Raw genomic sequence first — 23,331 nt, 5'->3', positions numbered from 1 at the left:
GTCAAAGTCAGTAGAAGACATTAAGTGCCGGTAAGCTCAGCTTTAATTTGAGGCTTTTTTTTTCATTGGTATGGAATCATACGCTGAAATTTATACCAAACACCACCCCACTCAGATATGAACATTACAGCAATTGTTTATACAAATAAATCACCTTGATTGTCTTTGATTCAATGAAAACACTAAAAAAATATCAATTTTCTACATGTGAAAAGGCTAGCATGATGTTTTAGAGTAAACACTGACCCATGATGCTGGATTTACAGGTCCCAAAGGCACAATAAATTATGTCAACAATTACTATCAGCAACTTTGTGACAACTGCATAACTACATTATATTCAGCAGATAAACATACAATGGTAATGAAATGTGGTAAACAGAAAATATTTATGCAGGGGTGCTGTCACTTGTTATGTCACAGTGCAGTCGATTTATAAAGTGAGTTTTGAGCAATGATGTTACTCAACAAAAGGTACCCTGTGGAGTTTTGTGGAAAGAGTAAAGCTTACAGTTGGTGATTCTTAGCAAAAATACACTGCTTGCATTCTTGGGATGCAACAAGTTTGCTGAACACATTCTTGTCCTCTTAATTTTGCAGAGCAGACTTTTGAATATTTGTGAAACAGGCATCAGTTCTAAATATCCAGACATTCACCAATGAGTTTACCTGCAATTCACTTTTTGCTGTAGTATAGTTGCTTGTTTTGTTACTGTCACATACCCAATGTCATACATGATGCCCCAGGATTTATAAAACGATAAACAACCATGTTTATTTGGTTTGTTTTGACGGTCACTTAATTTTGTCTCACCCAAAGCATCACAGTAATCCCAATAAAAGGGATACACGGGTAAAAGTTCCTGCTTCTATGTTTCTATCTATTGCAAAAGTAAATGAAAATTCTTGTTTTCCTCAGGTATTTTCAATGTTTGTGTCATTTCATTGTTTAAAGTCCATTTATTTACATACTTTGTTATGGAAATATTTCTTTTTGGACTCACAATTTCATGTGCAGCCAATACAAAAAAAATTAGCACACAGCTCAAGTGGCATTACTCGAGGGGTATTTTCACCTTTCTTTTTCTTAAATTTTTAGGGATTGAATACAATTTTGATTTTGATTATTGCCTTGAGCTGCCTCTGTGTGCCATCAGAGGATAAGATAGGAACCTGCTCATCAACACATTGTTTCATGGGACCATTACTGGTTCCACACAGGGAAAAAAGCTCCACAGGCAATCTTGCATGTTTCAGTGATGCTGACCTGATTTAACACTGACTATTTACAGTATTTGAACTTACGAGGCTTGATGAATATTGGTACCAAAATGGTTCAAAATGAATTCAAAGACTACTGCATAGGTACTAAAACAAAAATTACATTGAGATTTTAAAATTAAATAAATACCAGCATACTTTACACTTTCCAAATTTTAAATGATTGTCAACAGTTTCCCACCTCTTTATGTCCATCAGTTACAATAAATGAGTAATACTGAAATACTGGAAAGTCTGACATCTTAACATAATGATGATCCCACACAAATGAGTTTGACTTTAGTCTTTCAAAACTGATGCCTCGGGTCCTCTAGGCTGAACTGTTGGTCCCTCACGGTGAACCATGTCAAAACGTGGCGTCACCTCACAGCGGATAAGTAGAGTGTCATCTTTAACAAATGCTCTCTGATTTAGCTGATGCAGGTGGAGAAAGGTAACGTAACCAAACCCTTTGGGGTTACGTTGGATGGTGGGCTTCTGAAAGGCTTGCAGGTCTGGCTTAGTCTCCATCACCTCCGTGTAGTGCTGACCCTCTGGGCCTTGGTCTAAGATAGCAAGCCGGATGGTGCCTTGAAATGGCCAGGACAGGTGCCCGTCAAAAGCTCCTTGCATTGTGTGGACAAAGAGCGAGATGTAGTTGGAGCAGCGTGGAGCAGTGGGGGTCTGCAGGTGTAAACGCAGGCACAGCCTATAGCCTGGACGACCTGTATAAAAGCCAGGGCTGTGCTCAACCACTGCCTGGCCCGCTTCTTGGTTCCGCAGCAAGGCAGAAAAACCTTTAAGACGCCAGATGAAGATACCATGGCACTGCTGGGCCTCCAGCTCCTTCACCGTCTCCTCCAACATTGACACCCTACGCCTGAGCTCGGCAAGCTGACCTGCCTGTGAACGAGACAGGACAACAGTTTCAAAGGACTGAGGGTTAAAGACAATCATTGTGAAATCTCAGAAGTCTCCAACAGAGAGACAAGATAAGTAAAAAAAGAAAAAAGAAGAGACACTCTTTAGAAAAGTATTTGACTTCATGTGTGCCCATGATGGCTGAAGCATCATACTTGAACCTCTTCAAGCAACACTAAGTAGTTCTTCGACCTTAAAATAATGTCTCTAAAATTATTTCAGTGGTAGAACAACTCTTAACTGGATGAGTTTTACCGCCGCTGCAGCCTGAGCAGGCTCACGTCAGCTAAAACAGCACTATGCAACGCTTCTCAACCAGATGGGGGAAATCGTGAGTAAAACTTACATAGTGTTGCTTTAAAGTAGTTGTTAATAGTGAATTTCTTACAAGCCAAATTTGACATCTCCCCTATTTAGCTCCTTGAAATTCCAATTCCATCCATAAATTACCTAGTAGAGGCTAAAGGTTACAACAGCGGTAGAACAGTCCTGATAGCAAATTGACACAAAGCATGAGATTGTACATATTAGTACTTGGAGGCACACAGGCAAATCTCATACCTGGGTTTCTTTTAAGATGATGAGCTCACGCAGCTGGTGGTCCTGCTTCACTAATCTTCCATCCATCTCTCTGAGCATCTGCATCTCTTCACTAGGCTGACATGGAGCACAGTTGACGCAGCAGCTTACAGTCCCTCTGAGCCCACTGGAGGCCGATACTGATGCTGCAGCTCCTGCAGCTCCTGCATCATCAGAGGAAAGAGAAAGTCCATGCATCCACAAGGATTTGGCCGTGGTGCCATTGAGGCTAATGCCACGCAGGAACTCAGCCATGTAGCGCATATGCATCTGTGTGAACTCCTGCATGTGCTGAGCTAGGTCGTGGCGCTGCATCTACGGAGGCAAGCAAAATTTCTTTGTGACAAATGGTCACAGTGTGTAGAAGATTTGGAACATGGAAAACTGTAAATGCAACCACCTACCCTTTCCTTACATCCAAACATGTTAAAGGTACAGGCAATAGGTGCTTTGGGGCAATCTGTATCACAGTGAGATTCCATCTGAAACAAAGACTTCATTAGCTTAGCTTCATTCCTATTTTTTATTCAAATCATATTTTGTCAAACAATTCATAAATTAATGTATAATTGTGGACAAATGTAATTAGGGAACCCTCTTCTATAGAAGTCATTTCCTGTTTTATACAGAAAACTATTTCAACATCATTGTTTAAACTACACACACTGACACTAGGTGTAGAATGGTTCCCCATTGTTGAAGAAAAAGAGAAGTTCTTATTGACAGAAGCTGATTCAGTATCATAAAACATTATAATTTACTATTGCACACACTGTGCAACTCACCTGGTCTCTGATAAGATCCATCTCACAGTATTGGCATTTCACACTGGCAAAGGGACACTGCTGCCCATGAAGCTGAAGGAGCAACCCACAACAGACCGTAAGGAGCCTAATCCTCAATGACACACAATGCTACACAAACTATTCTTGAAAAAAAAAAAACAGAGGAGCAATCACAAAAGAAAGTCAACAATACCTCTCTGTCTTCATATTTAAAAGATGCCACACAGTCTGGACATGACAAAAGCCTCCTTTGGCACTCAAGAGTTGTGTGCTCTTCTAGGTGGCTCTTTCGCACAGACTGTTGGCATAGTGGGCAAGGCACAGTGGCAAACTGACAGTTTGCCACATGATTCTGGAAGGAAAACAACATATCAAAACAATGCATATTACAAAGCGATTCATAACATATACACTCTGCCAACCTGAATCTCAGTGTGTATAGAAATGGCTGACGACCTCCTCCCAATTAACAGTAGCAGATAGATCAACCATGATGATCTCAGTTACTTAGTAAAGATCACAGAATGTTATTTATTTTATTATGATACAGTATAATACAGACATCAGTGTGATCATAATTATCCAAATATTATTTAACGCTTTTAAGTTTCCTCTTTGCATTGTTCTTGGTTGAGTGACATCCAAAATCAGACATGTCCGTGACTCTCACCTCTAAATGTCTGAGTTCCATTTTCTCTGAACATCCAGAGTTAGGACAGCGAACAGTTAGTGAGAGAATCTCCCGTTTGGCAAAGTTATCAGGAAAAAGCTGGTCTTCTGACAGCATTTCATTGTCCACAGGACACCGCTGTCCAGTATCACTGTTGTGCAACAGGAGAAACAGCAATAATTTAGGATAAGCTTTAATGTTATCATTGCCTGCATGGTGCTTCATATTTGAGCAAAGAAGTTAGTGTGAGTGAAAATCATTCACTGACACGAACATCATCAAAAGCATCATTTAGACATACAGACAGAAAACTTTTATTTTGAAATTACTGTGTTATGTGCCATTAGGCTGGTGTTAAAAAACGTATTATAAAGCTGAGTTAGCGTTCAGTGTTATCTGGAGAGTTGCTATGTGCACAGCAGCATACCGAATGGACTTCTCAATGCAGTTCTTGCAGAAACGGTGACCACAGGGTGTTTGAATGGCATTCCTCAAAGCCATGAGGCAGATAGGACATTCATATTTGCTCTCTAGGGGTGGATCAAATTCCACATCGTAGCCCTGGAGGGGTGCAGCTGCATGAAGGCTATTGGAGGTACTGCTGATTAAGATGCCAGAGTTCTCTGAAGGGCTGAGGAGGGCTTCTCTTTCCTTTTCCAGCATTGCCATGGCACAGCTGGACAGTTCTCCACCAACAGCTCCCTCATAACTGTCCTCCTCCAAACCCCCCTTATTGCTGTCATAGCAAGCCATCTGTGAAGTGTGGGACAGAAATGTGCAATCTAAGTGAAAGTGGAAAAAATGCATTAAATGATCAGCTCAGATAATTACAGCTCAGCAAAGAGATTTCATTTTAAGCGAGCTAAAAAGGTTTTCCACGTTTTGGGATGATACGATGCATTTATCATACTGGTATAGAGAGCATCCTCATGGCATAGCAACTCTCCTAAGTCCAAGGAAACAGCTGGACAAAGTGGTGTGAGCTGCATGGAAAATGACAGGCTAGATTTTGTGTTGAAGTACATGTTCTGTCCATGGTTCAAGTTTATGTAAAACCTGCATATAAAACTAGGATAGTCCCCCAATCAGACTGCCATGTGCTTGTGACTTTAGTTCACGCCTTTTATCAGAAACTTACTACAAATGTGAGAAATACATTATTGGCCGCGCCTGCTCGGTTTGTGTCACCTCACCACCTCACCACCGCCACACACACACACACACACACACACACACACACACACACACGGCACAGCCCAGAGTGGTTCCCACACTCAAAGAGCCCTGAAAGCGGGTCCTGATCACAGCTCAGTTGGAAAGTCCTAGCGTTACGCGGATAGTGTGTCCTGTCCAAAGAGCAGCGTGTTAGTCCTGTGGTTAGTTAGGTAATTTTGAAAAACACCCGGCTTGGGTAGTTTACCGCCCGCCACTGCCCCATCTACGGCAACGTAACATTAGCTTAAAAAAAGTGCAGTAGGTTATTACTAAAGTGGGACTCGACTTGTTTACTTCAATCATCGATATTTACGTGTCCGATAGTTGAAACTATACGACTGGAGTCTTGGTAGATGGTTCATCTATGGTCTCTTTTACAAGCTAACATTTTCCACTGGCGCCCTAACGTTAAAGCCTAACTACGTCAGCTGACGTTACGTCTGAAAATGTTGTCACCCACAGTTAGCATGACTGAACACGACCCTAACTAACACCGAGACGTCGTCTGAAGTGGTTTTATCACACACATGTTATAACTAATACCCTGAACACAATAAACTGTGGGTACTGGCACTTGACAAACCAGCAATGCCCCTGGATGCGGAACTGCACCTTGGAGCCCGATTGTGCTTCAATGCCATATATAAAAAAAATACTCACCAAAACGTCAAATACATTAAAGCGCTGGGGATAAATACATATAACTCCTATAATATCCTAACCTCTGACTTAAAAGCGTCGCTGACTTTTCGTTTCTAGAGAATTTCCTGTTTTTTTCTTTTCAAGCGTCATCGAAGTGAACCTGTTTGCCCTGCGCAGACGTGAGTAGCGCCGCCGCCTGGCCGGAGGTCGTTACCGCCGCCACAGAGCAAAAGGAGACAAAAATGGCGGACATAAGGAAAATCTGTCCTGAGCCTTTGCCCTGTCGTGTCAGCGATTCACGAAAAACGGCATTTCAAGGGAAGCTTTTCGCTCTTTTTTGCATCCTTATAGTGGACTCCGGAGGAGCTACCACCCACTGGGTTGTCACAGAGGATGGAAAAATTCAACAACAGGTATGACAGTCAACTAGCTAACTCATTGCCCTGCTAACGCTTACGTTAGCTGGTGATGATGAAAATATTTTCGTTAGCATTAACGTTAATTTTAACGTTTTGTTTCGTGGCTTATTTAGTCTCGTTTATTTTATTAGTTAATACGAGCTCAACATGACCCGTTTGCCAGCTTTGGTGTCGTTACGAAATGTAATAACGAGTAAATAACATTAACTACATTTCTTTTTGTTTTGGCTAAGTCGGTTAGCTTAAACCAGCTATCTTAAAACTGATTATCGTTAACGTTGAGATGTTTAAGGTCAGGTTGATCAGTGTATTTCAGTCCCATCTCAAAGTTTCAAGCTTATTATACTTATAAGTATGTAATCTCATAAACCTGTAAGTGTGACAGCGTTAATGTTTGGTGTCAACTGCCATGACAGAGTAGATTACCTCTGTAATAACGTGTTTATGTCTCTGTGATAACTACCAACGTTATAACAATGACTATTTTACTAAAATCACAATTGAATAACTTACACGGTTTGTAACAAGAGCCAAGAGAACGTGAACGTACCATTTCTTTAGTTGAATCCGCTGGTGGAGTCTGTTCCCTACTTGTAATGTGATTGTCATAAGATTACAATAAGTTAGCCTTAACTGCACAGTTTCTTTTTGTTTGTTTTTTTTAAAGGTCGATTCACCTTTGAACCTGAAGCATCCACATGATGTCGTGATCTTCATGAGACAAGAGAATCGTGTTAACTACCTCAAGAAGCTGGAGGTGAGTGGGTTTTCACATTGTGAGTGTCACATGTGAAAGTGTTGTCAAAGTGGGATTGGTTTCTCATTCTGGTTAAGATCACTAACTGTATACTTTCTGAATTTAGATTTAGGGTGTTCTTTTCTTTTAACATAAATACCTTCCAAAAATACTGTTATTTTATATTGACAGTCATGTTCTCGTTCACATACAACTTCACTTTTATTTGGTTATTGTTGAACAGAAGCAGCTAGTGGCACAGAAGATTCACATTGAGGAAAATGAGGATAGAGACACAGGGCTAGAGCAGAGACACTACAAAGAAGATGCAGATTGTGTCTTGGCTAAAGTACCGCTAGGAGACCTGGACCTATATGATGGCACTTATATATCCTTGGAAAGCAAAGACATCAGGTAAGCTGTCGTCAGTAAAACAAATGATGTGAACGTTATTATTCCTGTCTCTTCAGTCTTTTTGTAAAGTGGTTTGAGTACCATTTTAAATCTTGCATACCAAATGCACAGATGTATTGCTTTACAAATATCTGTCTAGTGCATCTTTATGATTTTGATGACATTGTCTTAAATTAGTTATTACTCTCTCCTCCCTGTAGCCCGGAAGACTATGTGGATTCCCGGTCAGCACTGCCCCCAGATCTAGAAAAGCCTGACTGTGCAAAAGTGTTTGAGCTACCCTATAGTATCCATGCTTTCCAGCATCTCAGGGTGAGTAGGGATCCAACTCGTCAATAGTTTGTTCCCAAAGAATAAGGAATTGTCACCACTAGCACTTTTGGATATACCATGACCATAAGCCTAGAATGGAGGCAGCTGCATATCAGTAAATAACGTCTCAAAAATGCAGAACCAAAAACAGTTTTGTCAGTCCTCCTTTTAAAGCTGAGATACCCCTCTCAGTTGTAACAGTACATTATTTTTATTTGTATATAGTTGCACAGATATTTTAATTGCATTCTTCTGAAGTTGGTATATTGTTTTTGTAGTTGTAAAATTGCACAAAACAGATATTTAACAGTATGACAGTATGTAATGTGTCTGAGATCACATTATAAAATTGCAAGTACTTGACTTGTCCCATCTGTCCATTTCAGGGCGTTCAAGAGAGAGCGAACTTGACCTCTCCACTTCTTTCTAAGGAAGATCCCATTTTTAATTCACTGTCTCATACATTGGGCCGCAGTGTTGATGAGGTGGGCCATCGCATCTATCAAGGTTTACTGAGGGTAAGGTCTGCTGACATTTTCAACGTTGCCCCTTTGCAGCTATTAGACAAAAGTATGGAATACTGTGGAAACGCACATGATGTATTCTGAAGACGCCTTTTTTATGGAAATGGTAAAATACTGAAAATGTAATCAGCAAGTGAACTCCAAACAGTCACTTGACTTGGACTACATCTACATTAAAATTTTAAAAACTCTAAAATTTCATCTTGTTTATGCGTTTACGTCCATCATTTTAAAAAAACAAAATTTGTAATTCTCCTACAATTTCAGTTTCTGCTCTGGATTTTGTTTATAACAAGCAGGCTGCAGTAATTCTCACTGAGCTAACACCAAAAGTAAAAGAAATTGAATTTCAACTAAAGTTTGGAATTACAGACCAGAACCAGTAAATTAGAACCAGTAGAGAAAGCAAAGTAAGGGGCCATTCATGTCACGTATATTGCATGCTGAAATTTGTTATTTTACATACAGACGTGCAACAAGCACTCAGAGAAGGAAGTGCAGCACGTGTCATGTGGCAAAAACCAAATAGTCAGCTTCACCCGTTCCATAACAACCTCCAGCTCAAAGCTCAGTGGGGATGGAGGGACGGTTAATAATTCTAGTACAGGGATACCCAGAGCTTTCTGATTTGTCAAGCTCATTTGCTCAACTTGTGATAGCGGGTGAGCATGATGATACATTATTTTTATGTTAATGGAAACTATTAACTGCTGCTGATTTTAACCAATTAGCCACCGACATTAACATTTCATTGCTAAACAAAATTTTCAGTGCTGGAAATTCATTTTGATTTATCCTGCAACTTCCTCATCGTCAAGCAGCACACAGCTTGTGGTTGTTTAGCAACGGCAGACACCAGGAGAGCACAAGTTGCCAAGCTCTTGCTTGAAAGGAGGAGGCGCAACGCGGGTGGAGTTTCCCATGTTTCTAGATGCGACATATCAATGGCTTCTTATTGTGTTTCTTCTTTCTCTTCAGGATAAAGATAAAGAAAACAATGAAGTGACAGCTACTGTTAATATCTGTGGTCATTGATGTAGCAGTGTTTCTGCAAAGCCCCATTTTCACAGTTTTTACTACAAGGACAAGCTGGCTGTTTCTGATTAATGCAGTTTGGAAGCCATTTTCAAAAAGCACAGTTTCAGGGGAGGAAAAATTCTGTTTCAGTCTGAATGGACAGCCAAAACTGAAAGAAATATGCATTTACAGATATTCCTAGCTTAATGTGGATGTGGTCTGACATTCTGTCCAATGCACCAGAACTATGTTGGTGGAAAAACTGAGTCCATAAATGCATAACAGCAGTTCAGTTCAGTTTAGTCGTAAGTGTATGTGTGCATGTCTTAATAACTGTCCATTTTCCAGAATTCCTCATCCTGGGTGCTGTACAACATGGCATCATTTTACTGGCGTATGAAGAATGAGCCTCAGAGGGCAATGGACTGTGTGGTGCGTGCTCTGCATTTCTCACCAAGGTACTGTCAGGTTAATCTGAAAACCTCCGCACTAGTACATGTGTGGCTAAAAGTGTTGGTAGCCTCTCACCTCTTTGAAACAATGCTCTGTTGAAAATAAAAGCTTTTTTGTTGCTTACCTGTTGTTTGCCATAAACTAAAAGAAAAAACTGATAACAGCTGATTGCTGATTTTACCACTAAAACTCTTTCTCAGTGGTCTTTAATCTTTAACTGGGAAAACAGTAGCCATTGTGATATTTGGTATGACTGTGTGCTCTACACTGAGCATGCAAAGTAAAGGAAAGGAAGAGAGTTGTCTGAGGAGTTAAGGAAGAAGATCAAGTTGCAGGCTACAAGGCCATCTCTAAGTATCTCTTTGATGTTCCTGTCAGCTCAGTTGCTTTATTGTTATTAAGAAGTTTAAGGTCCATGGGACCATAGCTAACCCATCTGAAAGTGGCTTCGAGAGGAAAACCGACCCCGGATTGAACAGAAGAATCATTTGATTGAAAAACTTCAAAGCGTTTGCAGCCTCTGACCTCCCGGATCAAGGAACGGCAGTTTGCAGTTGCACCATGCTTTGCTTTCAGAATGAAGTGGGATCAGTAAAGAAGATGGGGAACACCCCACATATGAAATAGGGTCATAAAGAAACTTAACTGGAGTTTGCCAGAATGCCTCTATGCCACTGGGAGAGCATCCTTTGGGCAGATGAAACAAAATGACATCATTCTGGGACATCACATAAGCGCAGTGTTTATGGAAGAGAAAGAAAGCTGTCAAAGAAAAGAACATCATCCCCACTCAGTTGTATTATGATGGTGATTTGGTGTGTCTGGTATATAGTGCCGTGAATCTGTGTAGAGCAAGACGAAATCTGTGGGTTATCAAGGTACGTATTCTGCAGAGAAACATACTGACCAATATTAGAGAGCTCGGTCAGTCACAGGTCCTGCCTCCTCCAAGTGGATAATTAAAAGGTGCTTTGAATTGTCCTAATATTTTTTGCCAGTGAAATATTTTTTCACTTCTTAAAAATAATTATAAATTACATTACATATATTTTGCATATTACATACAAATGTAAGGTAGCATGTGTATTTTATCAATTTATAAAATAAAGTACCGGTACTGTATAGTGAATGCCAAATGCTTTTCTCAGGTTGAACTTATTCAGTGAAAATATGTTTTGTTTTTTTTTTTTTGATTGGAAGGGTTCCAGTATCATTAGCCATGTCTGTATAATATTTATTGCATGGCTGATCACAGGTGTCTGTATTCTCATGCTGTGCAATGTTTTACTTGTAGGCAGCACAAGGATGTAGCCTTGGTCAACATGGCCAATATCCTGCACCGCGCCCATTTCTCAGCTGATGCTGCTATTCTCGCTCATGCTGCCCTGGACCTTACCTCAGATCTCTTCACCAGTCACTACACCTTAGGCAACATTTATGCTGTAAGTCAAAGAGAAACCATTCGGTTAACAAGTTAGTATAGTGGTAGCCATACAGTTAAAAGCATACACATAAAACTTTATACCAATATATAATGCGTTCCACCTGTTTTTATTCTTGTCATATTTTTAGTTGAGTTTAGTTGTTTCATTTTTTGTCCCAGTGTAATTTCTACATAAAAACAAATCAGAGTTTGACCTCCTTTCTAGCCATTGAATGAATGTGTCCTCTTCTATTGTTGCCTGACCAGATGCTTGGGGAATACAATCACTCAGTGCTGTGTTATGAGCAGGCACTGCAGGCTCAGCCAGGGTTTGAGCAAGCCCTGAGGAGGAAACATGCTGTGCTCTGTCAGCAGAAGCTGGAGCAGCGTCTCGAAGCCCAGCACAGGTAGGCAAAACACATTATCTAGGTACATTGTTTGTTTCTACTGACTTATTACATCAAAATCAAAATATTACTTAGAGGTATGATGTTGACTGTTGACATTAATGTGTTTTTAAACATGGCTCTTTGCAGGAATTGAGAGACATAATCAGTAAACTGTTAACATGCCCGCATACTATTGGACCTTGGGTTAGTTTATCTGACAAGGCACTCGAATCATTTTTTCTCCAAATTTTTTTCCTGTTCACCATTTGAAATGCTTATGGTTATAACCAGCTTGTAAGCTGGCAACCAGTAACCTACATTGACCTACAAGGAAATATAAGTATATGTGTACATACTTGTATACTCCTTTTTTGCAGATACCTTGCTATGTATTTCTACCAACTGTTCTGTATTTTCTACCCTATCTTTATATCTGCAGATCCCTGCAACGGACACTGAATGAGCTGAAGGAGTACCAAAAGCAGCATGACCACTACCTTCGACAGCAGGAGGCACTGGACAAGCACAAGCTGCTACAGGAAGAGCAGATCCTGCACAACATTATCCATGAGACCCAGATGGCCAAGGAAGCCCAACTAGGTAAAATGGCATGCACAGTAACCAGACCAGGGCATGACAGAACTGAGAAGACTTAAAACCATCTTGAAGTTTGCTAGCAATGTAAATTAACAATCCTATGTGTCAAGATGAATGCGATTAGATGAAATTTATAAAAGGTATAAGTTAGCCAGATTACTTTGTAAGATGAGAACACAAGATGTGTTGCTACCTTAATCTAGCAGTAGATTACAAACACAAACACACACACAGACCTGAGTATTGTGTCTCATATGTGCTCCAGGGAACCATCAGATGTGTCGACTGGGTCAGCAGCAGCACAGTCTTTACTGCCCCTTTGACCTGCCTGTCCGCTATCACCGGGGAGATCTGTTTGAACATGTCCACTATGTCCAAGTGAGTCTTTGAGATATTACCCTTAAAGATGACTATAGATAGTACATGTTTATTAGCCGGGGCTCTTTTTCACATCTCACTCAGTATCAAACAATGGGAAGCACGTTCAGGCACTAAAGCTCCACTACTACCACATTTCACAGGGGGACGCACAAGTCAGGTGAGTTGTATGAACCAGCCCACACCCCCTTTGTAATGACTGGTGAGCACACATATGGCATTCTTCCTTGAGATCCTGAGCTGTCTTGAACACTGGATTTTCCAGTCAACTATTCTCTGTGATTGCTCCAGACTGCCAGATCAGAATATATGGATAAGTCAGACCAGGATAAGCAGGTCATCACAGATTTCCATTTTAATGTAGCATAGTCTAAAGGCTTGTTTGGTGAGGCTCACCTCTATGCAGCAGACTCCACCAAAGTACAAGTGGAAAAATACTCATGCACAATATCTGCTTTCACTTGATTCATCCTGTTTTCCTGTCTTCATGAGTGCGGAAACATGGAAGAAGTATGCTTGACAATGTCATATGCTGCCTGCAAAAGATTTTGAGAGGCTGGTCCATACAACTCATCTCAGTCACCAGAGGGTGCTTCCTATAGTGAGATACACCTCTCAGTTTTCAGAGAATCACAGTTACCATGGTAGCCAAACAGTTTTTCATGCAGAGAGAATTGAAATCACACTGCACTGTTGTTTTCACCATAAAGAGAGCATGTTGTGTGGTTAATCTTTATCAAAAAATAATAAAATCATTTCTTTTTTGACACATTATTGTTGAAAATCTCTTTTCATAGTTTGGAGAGGAGGTGTCAGTGGCAACCAGCGTGGCACTTGTGTCAGAACGCAGCTCAAACCAGACAGTAGCCAACCCACAGCTCCATCCCTCTGTATCTGGAGACCAAGACCCTGCTGCTGCCCTCTGGGGCAGCCATCAGGATTATACACAGGCAAGATAAGCAAACTGCATGCAAATTTTTTTTTGGAGGTCAGCTTTAACACTGCATGGTACGCAATCAAAATGATAACAAAAGGAAAAGTTAAATCTCTGAGGCACTGTTGCGTTGTAAACTATATACAATCTCTGAGAGTCACACAATGGTCCTTTCAAACAATGTTGAAAAACTACTGGCTTACATTTGGTTTTGCTTATCAATCCAAAAAACTAAGGAAAAGTTACATGGGCTATTCAAACATTGTTAGACATTGAGTATGGTTTTCTTTAGGACATACAGAGAATGTTATGGCCCCAGAGGCCTGACTGTTCCCAAGAGTACCCAAGTGTTCCCCCTGCTCACCTGCTGCCAACCTACTATCTTCTGCCTGAAACACAGGGCCTCAGGTCGGTACACTTTAATGAATGGGGGTATTTTTTGAGTATATAGCAACAGTATAACTGCAGTACACTTGAATTTTTAAGACTTATACATGCAAATTTTACACATAAAAAAAAGACTTGAGTAAAATATGACTGATGTGTATATTCAGCCCAGTGGCAACTGTCCTCTATGGGAAGAGCAGTCCTCCTCAGACAGTAGCTCTGCCAGACTGTGGTCCAGTCCCCCAACCATATCCTGCCCTACTACCTGCCTCACTAGACTGGCCACTGGAAGAAAAGGAGCTTCCAGATCCCTCTTCTTCTCAGGTATCTATCTGTCTATTTATTTTTCTATGTCTGTGTGGATATATGTCTTTCTATGGTTATACAGACCATAGTGACTTTGGTTCAGTGCTACCATTGTGAGGTCACTTCTACATTGTGAGGACATTTTGGCAGGTACTCACACATTCAAAGGCTGTTTGCGGGTTAAGACCAAGGGTAAGGATTGGAATTTGGTTTAGGATAAAGGGTTGGGGTTAGCCATTTAGTTGTGGTGTTTTGTTTGTAGGGTAAGGTGTTAGCAAATTGTGTCAGTGAGTGTCCTAACAAAGATGTAGTGTGATTTGAATAGGAAAATGATTAAGATACGTAACATGTGCATCATGTTTACATAATGTGTCTGCCTTTATTCTATACGTCTGTGTTAGTCCTTTCTACAGTTACACATACAACAGGAAACACTCACTATCCAGCCGTCAGTATTACTGTGTATGATTTCAGATACTGCAGGTACGCAGTGGAGGATGGACGCTGGAGCAGATTGGCTCCAGAATAGCTCAAGCTATCAAAGAAGTAAGAGAATTATAATATCTAAATTTGTAGAGTGGCTTATTTCATGTTATTTTGTATTTATTCATTAACTTGTCAAACTGATTAAAAACGCTCCATCACAATTCAGATTGTTGAATTTGATCATGAATGAGTCTAGCCATTCTGACATGCTCCCAGCTAAGCCCAAAGTAAGACTTTTTTTTTTTTTTGTATATGTAGGCCACTATTCCCCACTGGCAGATCTACAATGAAGCAGCACTATTTTGGCAGGCCAAAGGCAATGGTAGCCGTGCCCTGCAGTGCCTACGCCAAGTGTTGAGCTCAGCTCCGCCCTCCCACCGCCATTTGCCCCTTACCAACGCTGCTAACCTGCTGCTACACCACAGCTTGACCACTCATGCACAAACACTGCTGGAGCAAGCATTGGCCCTTAATGCATCAGAGGTAAAGGCACATGGTTAATAGCCTGCTGGATTTTACCAGTAGGTTAAAGCTGAAATTTCGTGTCAGTTACCCTCTTACCCATCAGCTAATGCTCCCCTGTTTTGATTTGTTCTGTCCCCTTAGCCCCACACTCTGCTCAGCCTGGTGAGTGTGCAGTTGGCCCAGGGTAATGTGACAGGTGCTCTGGCCTTGTTCCGCCACATTCTGGTTATGGCCCTTTCCTCTTCATCTTCCTTCACATCCTTTGCTGGCTGTGAACAGTGTCGCACCACACTACCTCTGCTCCGTTGTCTGCAGTTCTACCCCTTTCTTTACAACCTTTCTCACCGACAGCCCTGCTCACGTGAGTAACTTCAACACATATAGACTTATTTCACTATATTGATCAAATACAGTGGGCTGAAGGATTTACTAATTTTTAAAAACTAAACACTGTTGGTAAAGAAAATATGAAGATCTGAACCCTATAAATCTGTAACACCCATTTCTATCATATGACTATAGTGGATTGAAAATTAGCCACAGACTCAAAATGGACACAATGTGTTTCCCTTGAAGCTTCGATGATGGTTTTGAGAAAGTAGTATGTGTGAACAGAGACTGCACCTTCTTCTTTATTCATTTCAGTGGGAGTGAAGAGAAAAGTGCTTTGAAGGGGAGAAATTTTATCACTCAATAATTTAAACTGCAGAAAATAGCCAATGCCAAATTTAGAAGGGTCTATATTTTACTCTCCAACACTAAATATTACTCCCATAAAGCACACCGAGTACATGAGGTCAAACAAGCACTGATAAAGCACACTCCCACATTAAGTTAAGACTAAGGTTGAAATATACACAGAAAAAAACATGAACTTCTCTCATTTTCAATTCTCTGGTGGTTGCAGTTCTTCCCACGTTTGACCTATTTTTTAGAAGCATTTCTCTCAAACCGATGACAATAATGTGGGTCTTCTGTCATGTTGTGTGAAAACAGCATATTATAATAAATTGTTTCAGAGTTGTGATTAGTCATGAACAGCTGCAGCCTTGTGTTATAGCCTTGAGAAGAGCTTGTTTGCTCACATCATCTGACACATTAAACAAACTTTTACATCAGCAAAGGACAAACCAAAATTATTGAAAGTGCTAGTCCTACATACTGATAATGGCAATCATCAGACAGCAAAACCTACCAGTGCAACAAAGAGAGCTGTACAGGGCTGCAAATATAACAGCATTTTTGCTGTACGTTGGTGCTGGGAATTGTAATCCATGCCAAAGCACATTACCACCATCATCATTGAGTCAGCAATTGCTCATTGGAAAATCTGTGTTCATCCTGAAACACATACTTCTGGGGTAAATGTTGTAGTGTAAGAAAATGAAAGAAATATTTGCTTGACATGAACTAGCGATCCGTGGTGTCATTTGCACTTATTGAAACGTTCTTATGGGTCTCCCCTGGCTCCTTTTGATATTGTGACTTGCAGAGATTTACTGATGTCCAGATAATACAAGGAGTTTCCAAGTTTAAAAAGAAATATAAAACAGTGCTCTGCCAGAGTAAATTAAGACAGTGAGTGGTGTCAGCAAAATGTAGAGGTACAGAAACTGAAAGGTCTCATTTGCTTGTTCCTGTAAAAAAACACTGATGCTGTTCTCAAAATAAATAATGCATCGCTTTCTGTTCCCAAAGAGCTTGATCTGGATTCAGTTTGGGCCACTGTATCACGCTGTGACTGAGTAGTCATAGGAACCGTATTTATAGAGAAAAGATTTATTGCTTAAATTCAAAGTAAATATTGAAAACTGCATTACTTGTGACTTGTCTGTAATAACATTACATAACATTAGTTCTGCTCACAGGGGAATCATCATTAAAATCTCAGAATATAAATTTGATTCAAAATGTAGGTTACTAAAATATCCGACCACATAATAGTATTTGAGAACACATGTACTATTGGTAGGTGGTAGTATTCACATTCAGATTAATACAATACGTGTATGTCAACACCAACACCAACACCAAGTGTCTGCTGCTCCTGTTCTACTGTCATGGGAAGGTTTGGAGTAATAATTCTCTCTTCGTTTGTGTTGAACCAGAGGGTGCTGACTGCATGGTCGAGGAGGACCTTGGTCTGCAGCTGGAAGAATGGGAGGGCAGTGAAGAGAAGCAGGATGCACCAGTCATTTCTGCCTTGGAGGACTCCTTGCTCTTTGAGAGTAAGTAAAATGATTTAAGGATACCTCCTGTGGCAATAATAAACAGCCACAGGTCAGATGGCTTATTTACCTCCTGAAAAGATATTTACAAGACTCCAAATAGTTTTTCTCTCCTGCTCCTGTAGTCCAGCACCATTCTTAAACTGTCATTCCTCATGTCCCCCCCCCCCCACTCTTCAGAGGATATTCTAGACAGTAATGGGTCAGGTGAGGCAGCTGGACACCAGCAGGTGTCTTCCTCTGGCTCTGGAGAGGCTACAATGGCCACCCTGTTTGAAGGTGGGAGCGTAGAAGGGGAGGAGGAGTGGCAGCTGAAGGAGGACCTAATGGGAGCTTTTGAGGGAGCACTGGATGTTGGAGGCAAACGAGGAGACTTGCGAGGTATCCGGGTGCTAAAGAATGACCGTGTCATGGGTGCCCGCGCTGGAGGTGGGCCCTGCTTTGGAAACTGTGAGGATGATGAGGGAGCAGAGTGGGTGAGTCTGCAAGCACAGCCTTTTTCCAATTAGCAAAGTCTGTCAGACGGGTTGAACTGATGTAGCTGAGTTGTGTGTAAACAAACTAAATGTGTGAGCGCTCTCTTGTTCATCAGATCACCTTCCAGGTAAAGCGAGTCAGAAAGACGAAGGTGGATGGGACAGAGAGTGTTGCCCCCTCTGATGACAGCCAGAACGGGGAGTCACTGCCTGGAGGACACTCTGTCTTGGAGATCAGTGGACCAACTATTCCATCACCTGGCCCTTCAGGTGCCACATACAACTGCACAGAAAAAGCACCGAGGTGTTGGACTTCACCCAACTGAGAGAGATGTCTTTGTGGTTTTTGTGTTCATTGGCAGGTTGCTGGAGGGACTACACAAGTCTTGGCTGGCCAGGCCCAGAGGAATGCCAGCGGACACGAAGGGTGGACCTCACTACTGTAGCTAGCACATGGTTGGCCGTCTCTGCCAAGAACATTGAGTAAGGCTCACTGTCCTTATCATAGTATGTTTTCATCTTGTATTATAGCCAGGCAGCTCCAGAGAGTTACATATTATGATTAGATCGCTGTGTACACTCTGAAATAATAACCACAAATCTGTGTCTTTAGAAATAGGAAACAGGAACGGGAAAATGAAATAAAAAAGAAAAACTATATGAACAACTAACATTTAGTAAATACAGTTTTTAATCTTTCATGATTTCATTTTATGTTTTCCCTTCTGTCTCCCTTTCCAGCATCACAGAACATATAGACTTTGCCACTCCACTCCAGGAGCCAGCAGCTGAACCTTTATGCAGTGCCAACCTAGCTGCCAGTATGCACACCCTCGACCACCTGGCAGGAGTGGCCAATCGTGCTGCCATCCACTACACTGGAGAGAGCCAGCTGCGTGAGGTACAAAGATGTTATCTCCATCAAAATAAGAACAGACAGAACGTCACATTATGGCTAAACTACTGTGAAAACCAGTGAACACATTATTCTCATCCAAATGAGTTTCATAGATTTACTTCCATAAAGCATGTATTATGTGAATGTGCTAACTGATATGAAGAATTTCTGAATCGTCTCTTTTTGTCCTAACCTGCAGGTCTTGCAGAACCTTGGTAAAGATAAGTTCCCCCCACAGTCCTTTGAGCAGGTGGGCACACGCATTGCTAAAGTGCTGGAGAAGGTAAGTCGGGATGGGGTGGGGCATGAGTAGTAATAGAAACATTAGTATTAAAATAACTGAACCCTCAAGAACCTGTAATATCACCTGACTGTGCATCAGCAACATATTTTTATATATGCTTTCATATATTAGAGTCAAGATCATTGGTTTGTTTTACTACTGCAGGTAACTGCTATTAGAATAATATAATCATCTTTATATGCAATAAGAGCAACAGTCACATGACACAGTAGGTTGTACACTACATAAAAATTCTTTCTGCTGTATTACATTTGCTTAATAACCATCTGTTTAAGGCTCCGTCACGACTATTCAGAATATTTACTTTCTCCAAAGCTGAACATGACAAAAAATAAAGCTTGACATTTTACACTCAGTTGGTTTAATTTGTCTTGTCTTGGCTGTATGATACTTTAATGCTGTAATTGTGATCTGGAATACTTTTAGAGATAATATAAAGTTATGTTTTTGTGGTATTTTATTCTAAGTAGTAGCAGTAGTAGTTTAAAAATACATGTCTGCATGAAAACAATAATTGTATGTTTTCCCCTTTCCTTACTTCCTGAAACTGCAGAATCAGACATCATGGGTATTATCCAGCATGGCTGCACTGTACTGGAGAGTAAAAGGTCAAGGCAAGAGAGCCATTGACTGTCTCAGACAGGCCCTTAACTACGCCCCCCATCACATGAAGGCAAGTGAAGCATCAGCTGTTTCTAGAACCTAACATACGTGGCACTTTAAAGGATTGTTGTAAATATTCTTTCTTTCCTCCTGAACCAGGATGTTCCCCTCATCAGCTTGGCCAACATCTTCCAGAATGCTCGCCTATGGGAGGACGCCCTCACAGTTGCCCGTATGGCAGTAGAAATTGCCCCACACTTCGTTGTCAACCACTTCACCCTCGCCAACGTTTATATAGCAATGGTAACGGCTAAAATGAAATTTTCTATTACTGTTCGGTCATTATTTGTTGTCTTTGTAGTTTTACCGCTGAGGTTTTCAAGCTTAAACAGGGCCGCAATAGAAAATCAAGGCATTTAACAAACAGCGGTGGATGTTTTGTGTCTTTACGGTGACGTTGGTGTTGTTTCCTGGCGACAGGAGGAGTTTGAGAAAGCCATGCACTGGTACGAGTCTACTCTGAAGCTGCAGCCCGAGTTCGCCCCTGCCAAAGATCGACTGAGGACCATTCAGTGTTACTTGCTCACCAAAAGGGAACGCCGTCAGCCCTGAACCACTCCATCATGCACACACCGGATAATCACATAACTCATCTGAAGACCACAAGTAAAATAAAAGCGTAAGAAACCTGTGGTTAAGTTAAGGTATGAAGATTCATATCCAGTCAAATCTTTCTTTGAGTTCTAACTCCCCATTGAATTAGGTTTGAAACAGAAAAGTACATTTGTAGATGATTTTGTCCCATGAATTCTGTGTCTCATGCAGGACCTGTTGTATTCTATCAAAAACCTCTTTTAGGTTTACTTGACTTTCAAAAATGGAAGGGGGTTAAAAACTGAATAAGGCTCCTAAGATCTAGTTAATTTTGCAACATATTGAGGTTAGGTTAAAAGCCTTGAGGTTAAATTGGAAAAAAAATACTTGCCCTCACTATTTGTGTTTCATAAAGTGGATGGGAATTCTCAGTTTTTGCACTTTTTTCTTTATCATTCCTATTTATATGGGACCTACAGACTTCAGTTTTCCTTAAAGCTAATTTAAATGCGAGAGAGAGAAATTGCATTTGCTTCCTAACTTATGGAAATCATCAGGCAGAAAAAAGGATTTACTATTGACCATCTATTAAAAGAAACCTAAGTGGAATCTGTATTACATGTACAGTATTAAAGGCAACGTGGATTTCATCAGTTCATTTCTCTGCCTCAGTTCTTTGCTTTTTCAAAATCAAAAATAGTGTTTGAACCCTTTCAAATCAACATTGAAAGATTTTACTATTATCCCTTAACAAGCTCTATATGTGAATCCCTGATTGAACACTGTTAAGAACATGGAGTAAAGATTTTAAAACCAGCCTAATGGTGGCACTGTCCAACCTTTTTACCAACTCCTACAGTTCCTCACTCCACGTATGATAGTCCACAATGTTTTCTGTAGCCAGTTTAAAGTACTTTTGAGGTCAGAAACAATTTGTAATATATTTTTTGCACAACCAGAAATTCGTGTCAATATATCATCAGTGATTCAAACATCCAAAACTGAAGCTCGTTTCTTTGAAATTCAATTTACTTCAGATTTAATCAGAGGATAAACCCTTTGAGATGCATAATCTCATTTTCAAGGGGGTCATCAAAAAAAAAAAAACCCAACATTTATTTATCATATATTTATTAAACATACCCAAATTTATATTTTTTCAGTGCAGCTTATTTCTGTAATAGATTGGAGAGTACACAGTTTATAACCAGGAGGTGTGTAAATATAATAACGTGGAATAGTTTGGGTTATTGAATAATCTGTACATCCACAAATCAGATAATTTCTGTGAATATAGCCTTAACGTATGCATATTGACTCAGAAATTTAATTACAAGGTTCTTTCATTGCAGCTTTTTCCAACTATTAATAACCCAGTTAGGAGAGGCTATGATGAAAGAGCCTTGTAATTGAGACTATTAAGATTTAGCATCATTAAAATTGCCACAATATCTTTATTTGACACTGATGTTCTTGATTAAATGGCATCAGAAACTGTTCAGTAGTCAATGAGAAATGTTCTTACTATCTATATGTTTGGGCTAATCCTGGTGTAATTGGAGATTCTTCATTCTTGCATAAATTGGTCATGAAATAAAATAGAAACAGTCATGATCTTTCATGGCTTCATTAAACAAAACACCTAAACATACAAAGCGATGGTGGAAAAAGTAAAGTTTGGCAGCCATAACCCTGGAAGTGATGATAACCCATTAGTTTTATATTGCACAAAAATGTTTCATATGTGTGGAGTAATATACACAGGAAACATGAATGAAAGCTGAGTAGTTCAAAGCCATGTCCATTTACACAAAGAAGTGTAACAAACATGTGAAACAGCACTTTCCTTCTGCAGCTTTTGTTGCCCTTCTTTTCAATTTCAGGACCAAAAAATGCACGATGTCAGTGCAGCCTGCTATAATTAGAATCCTGTAAAGGCACAAGACGGTTGCAGACAAGCTGTGCATGCACACCTTGGTAAGAGTATGAGCAAAAACACTTGAGAGGGCAAATTTGCAGCTCCTGCCCCTTCGCCCCCACATTTGCTACTACTGAGGGCCGCTGCGTTGACAATTCACATTATTTATTGTGAACGCCTTGTTCTATTCCTGTGCAGCTGAACCCACTCCCAGCTCTGTTTTGGAATATTTCTCAATGAATAATTGAATGGAGTGGTATTTGTGAGCAGCCCCGTCTTGGGCGCAGTGTATAAATAGCTCATGTGCAGCAAAGCGTGTATGGATTTGTCAGGGGCGTTAGGCCTGGGAGTAGGAGCCCTGTTATGTAATAGGCATGTGAGTTGGCACACCACAGAGACACTGCATTGAATGGGTGTGTGGTGCTCTGTGCCCATTGAGTCTTTTCTGAGTGATAGTATCCTCACTGTCAGACCTTTTCTAAGTCTGTTGCAGCTGAGGCAGCTAATTTTGTTATTGCATTAGAGAAACATGCACCTTTTCAAATGAGGCACTTTAATGCCTATAGTATTTAGTCATATGTGCATTTATGTTAAATATTGATTGAATGAGCCGTCTCATCTTGACAAACTAGTCTTATCAACATTCAAGTTGAACTTAATATCTATGTATCTCACTATTATAGTTAAACTACATGAACCTCGTACAGCGAATATCAATAAAGCTGCATAATAAAGTGTGGCACTGTGGGAGGCTTATATTTATGAGTTGCATGTTAATAACAGGCTAATGCTTGACAAGGACCTGAGCTGCTAAAATCGATGATCAGTCTTTAATTATAAGTTGTAGTTGTTTTTGCAATTGCTGTGATGTATTCAAGTCATTTTTTGCAAATCTATTTTCTAGTGCTATTCATCGTCACTGGCAAATAAATGCTGTGAAGTTTAGCTTGCATTGCACAACACTTGAAAAACTTCCGATGTACATCTCGATGTTGAAA

General features: G+C 40.4%; 2 protein-coding genes across 4 annotated transcripts; one reads left to right on the top strand and one right to left on the bottom strand.

Moving 5' to 3' along the window:
* Positions 1–75: 75 nt before the first annotated feature.
* Positions 76–6,226, bottom strand: traf6 (TNF receptor-associated factor 6). 3 transcript variants are annotated; one of them, XM_026320173.2, is made up of 8 exons: positions 6,091–6,226; positions 4,643–4,968; positions 4,216–4,366; positions 3,739–3,897; positions 3,546–3,617; positions 3,165–3,242; positions 2,743–3,075; positions 76–2,163 (listed from the first exon to the last, which is right to left on the bottom strand). In XM_026320173.2, exons 2-8 carry the CDS (start codon positions 4,966–4,968, stop codon positions 1,561–1,563), a joined length of 1,722 nt encoding a protein of 573 aa, XP_026175958.1. In that variant the 5' UTR covers positions 6,091–6,226; the 3' UTR covers positions 76–1,560. The 3 variants fall into 3 exon arrangements, with proteins under 3 accessions (XP_026175958.1, XP_026175959.1, XP_026175957.1); XM_026320174.2 differs by having other exon boundaries at positions 4,643–4,997; positions 6,091–6,197; XM_026320172.2 differs by lacking the exon at positions 6,091–6,226 and having other exon boundaries at positions 4,643–5,424.
* Positions 6,227–6,275: 49 nt separating this feature from the next.
* Positions 6,276–20,781, top strand: ttc17 (tetratricopeptide repeat domain 17). Its single transcript, XM_026320395.2, has 25 exons — positions 6,276–6,485; positions 7,159–7,248; positions 7,472–7,641; positions 7,842–7,953; positions 8,340–8,471; positions 9,843–9,952; positions 11,242–11,389; positions 11,638–11,777; positions 12,199–12,359; positions 12,622–12,734; positions 13,532–13,684; positions 13,961–14,076; positions 14,223–14,379; positions 14,836–14,907; positions 15,106–15,330; positions 15,454–15,673; positions 17,421–17,540; positions 17,721–18,016; positions 18,133–18,286; positions 18,379–18,499; positions 18,758–18,917; positions 19,114–19,197; positions 19,772–19,891; positions 19,981–20,124; positions 20,302–20,781. The coding sequence occupies exons 1-25, from the start codon at positions 6,315–6,317 to the stop codon at positions 20,431–20,433; spliced, it is 3,621 nt and encodes a 1,206-aa protein (XP_026176180.1). The 5' UTR covers positions 6,276–6,314; the 3' UTR covers positions 20,434–20,781.
* The last annotated feature ends 2,550 nt before the right edge of the window (positions 20,782–23,331 follow it).

The sequence above is a fragment of the Mastacembelus armatus genome, chromosome 3 (assembly GCF_900324485.2).
Source record: "Mastacembelus armatus chromosome 3, fMasArm1.2, whole genome shotgun sequence".
Classification (NCBI taxonomy): Eukaryota; Metazoa; Chordata; class Actinopteri; order Synbranchiformes; family Mastacembelidae; genus Mastacembelus; species Mastacembelus armatus.
The sequence above is the reverse complement of the archived record's forward strand: the minus strand, read 5'-3'. Positions and strand labels throughout refer to the sequence as shown.

What these genes read in the sequence shown, in the direction of transcription:
- traf6 (XM_026320172.2), bottom strand. Translation starts at nt 5,022, where the DNA reads ATGCATTTTTTCCACTTTCACTTAGATTGCACATTTCTGTCCCACACT. An exon ending in TGGAACTCAGACATTTAGAG is followed by an intron (nt 3,898 to 4,215) that starts GTGAGAGTCACG and finishes TTTTCCTTCCAG; the next exon opens with AATCATGTGGCAAACTGTCA. An exon ending in TGGATCTTATCAGAGACCAG is followed by an intron (nt 3,243 to 3,545) that starts GTGAGTTGCACA and finishes TCTTTGTTTCAG; the next exon opens with ATGGAATCTCACTGTGATAC.
- ttc17 (XM_026320395.2), top strand. Translation starts at nt 6,315, where the DNA reads ATGGCGGACATAAGGAAAATCTGTCCTGAGCCTTTGCCCTGTCGTGTC. An exon ending in CCTTAGGCAACATTTATGCT is followed by an intron (nt 11,390 to 11,637) that starts GTAAGTCAAAGA and finishes TTGCCTGACCAG; the next exon opens with ATGCTTGGGGAATACAATCA. An exon ending in GCCATCAGGATTATACACAG is followed by an intron (nt 13,685 to 13,960) that starts GCAAGATAAGCA and finishes GGTTTTCTTTAG; the next exon opens with GACATACAGAGAATGTTATG.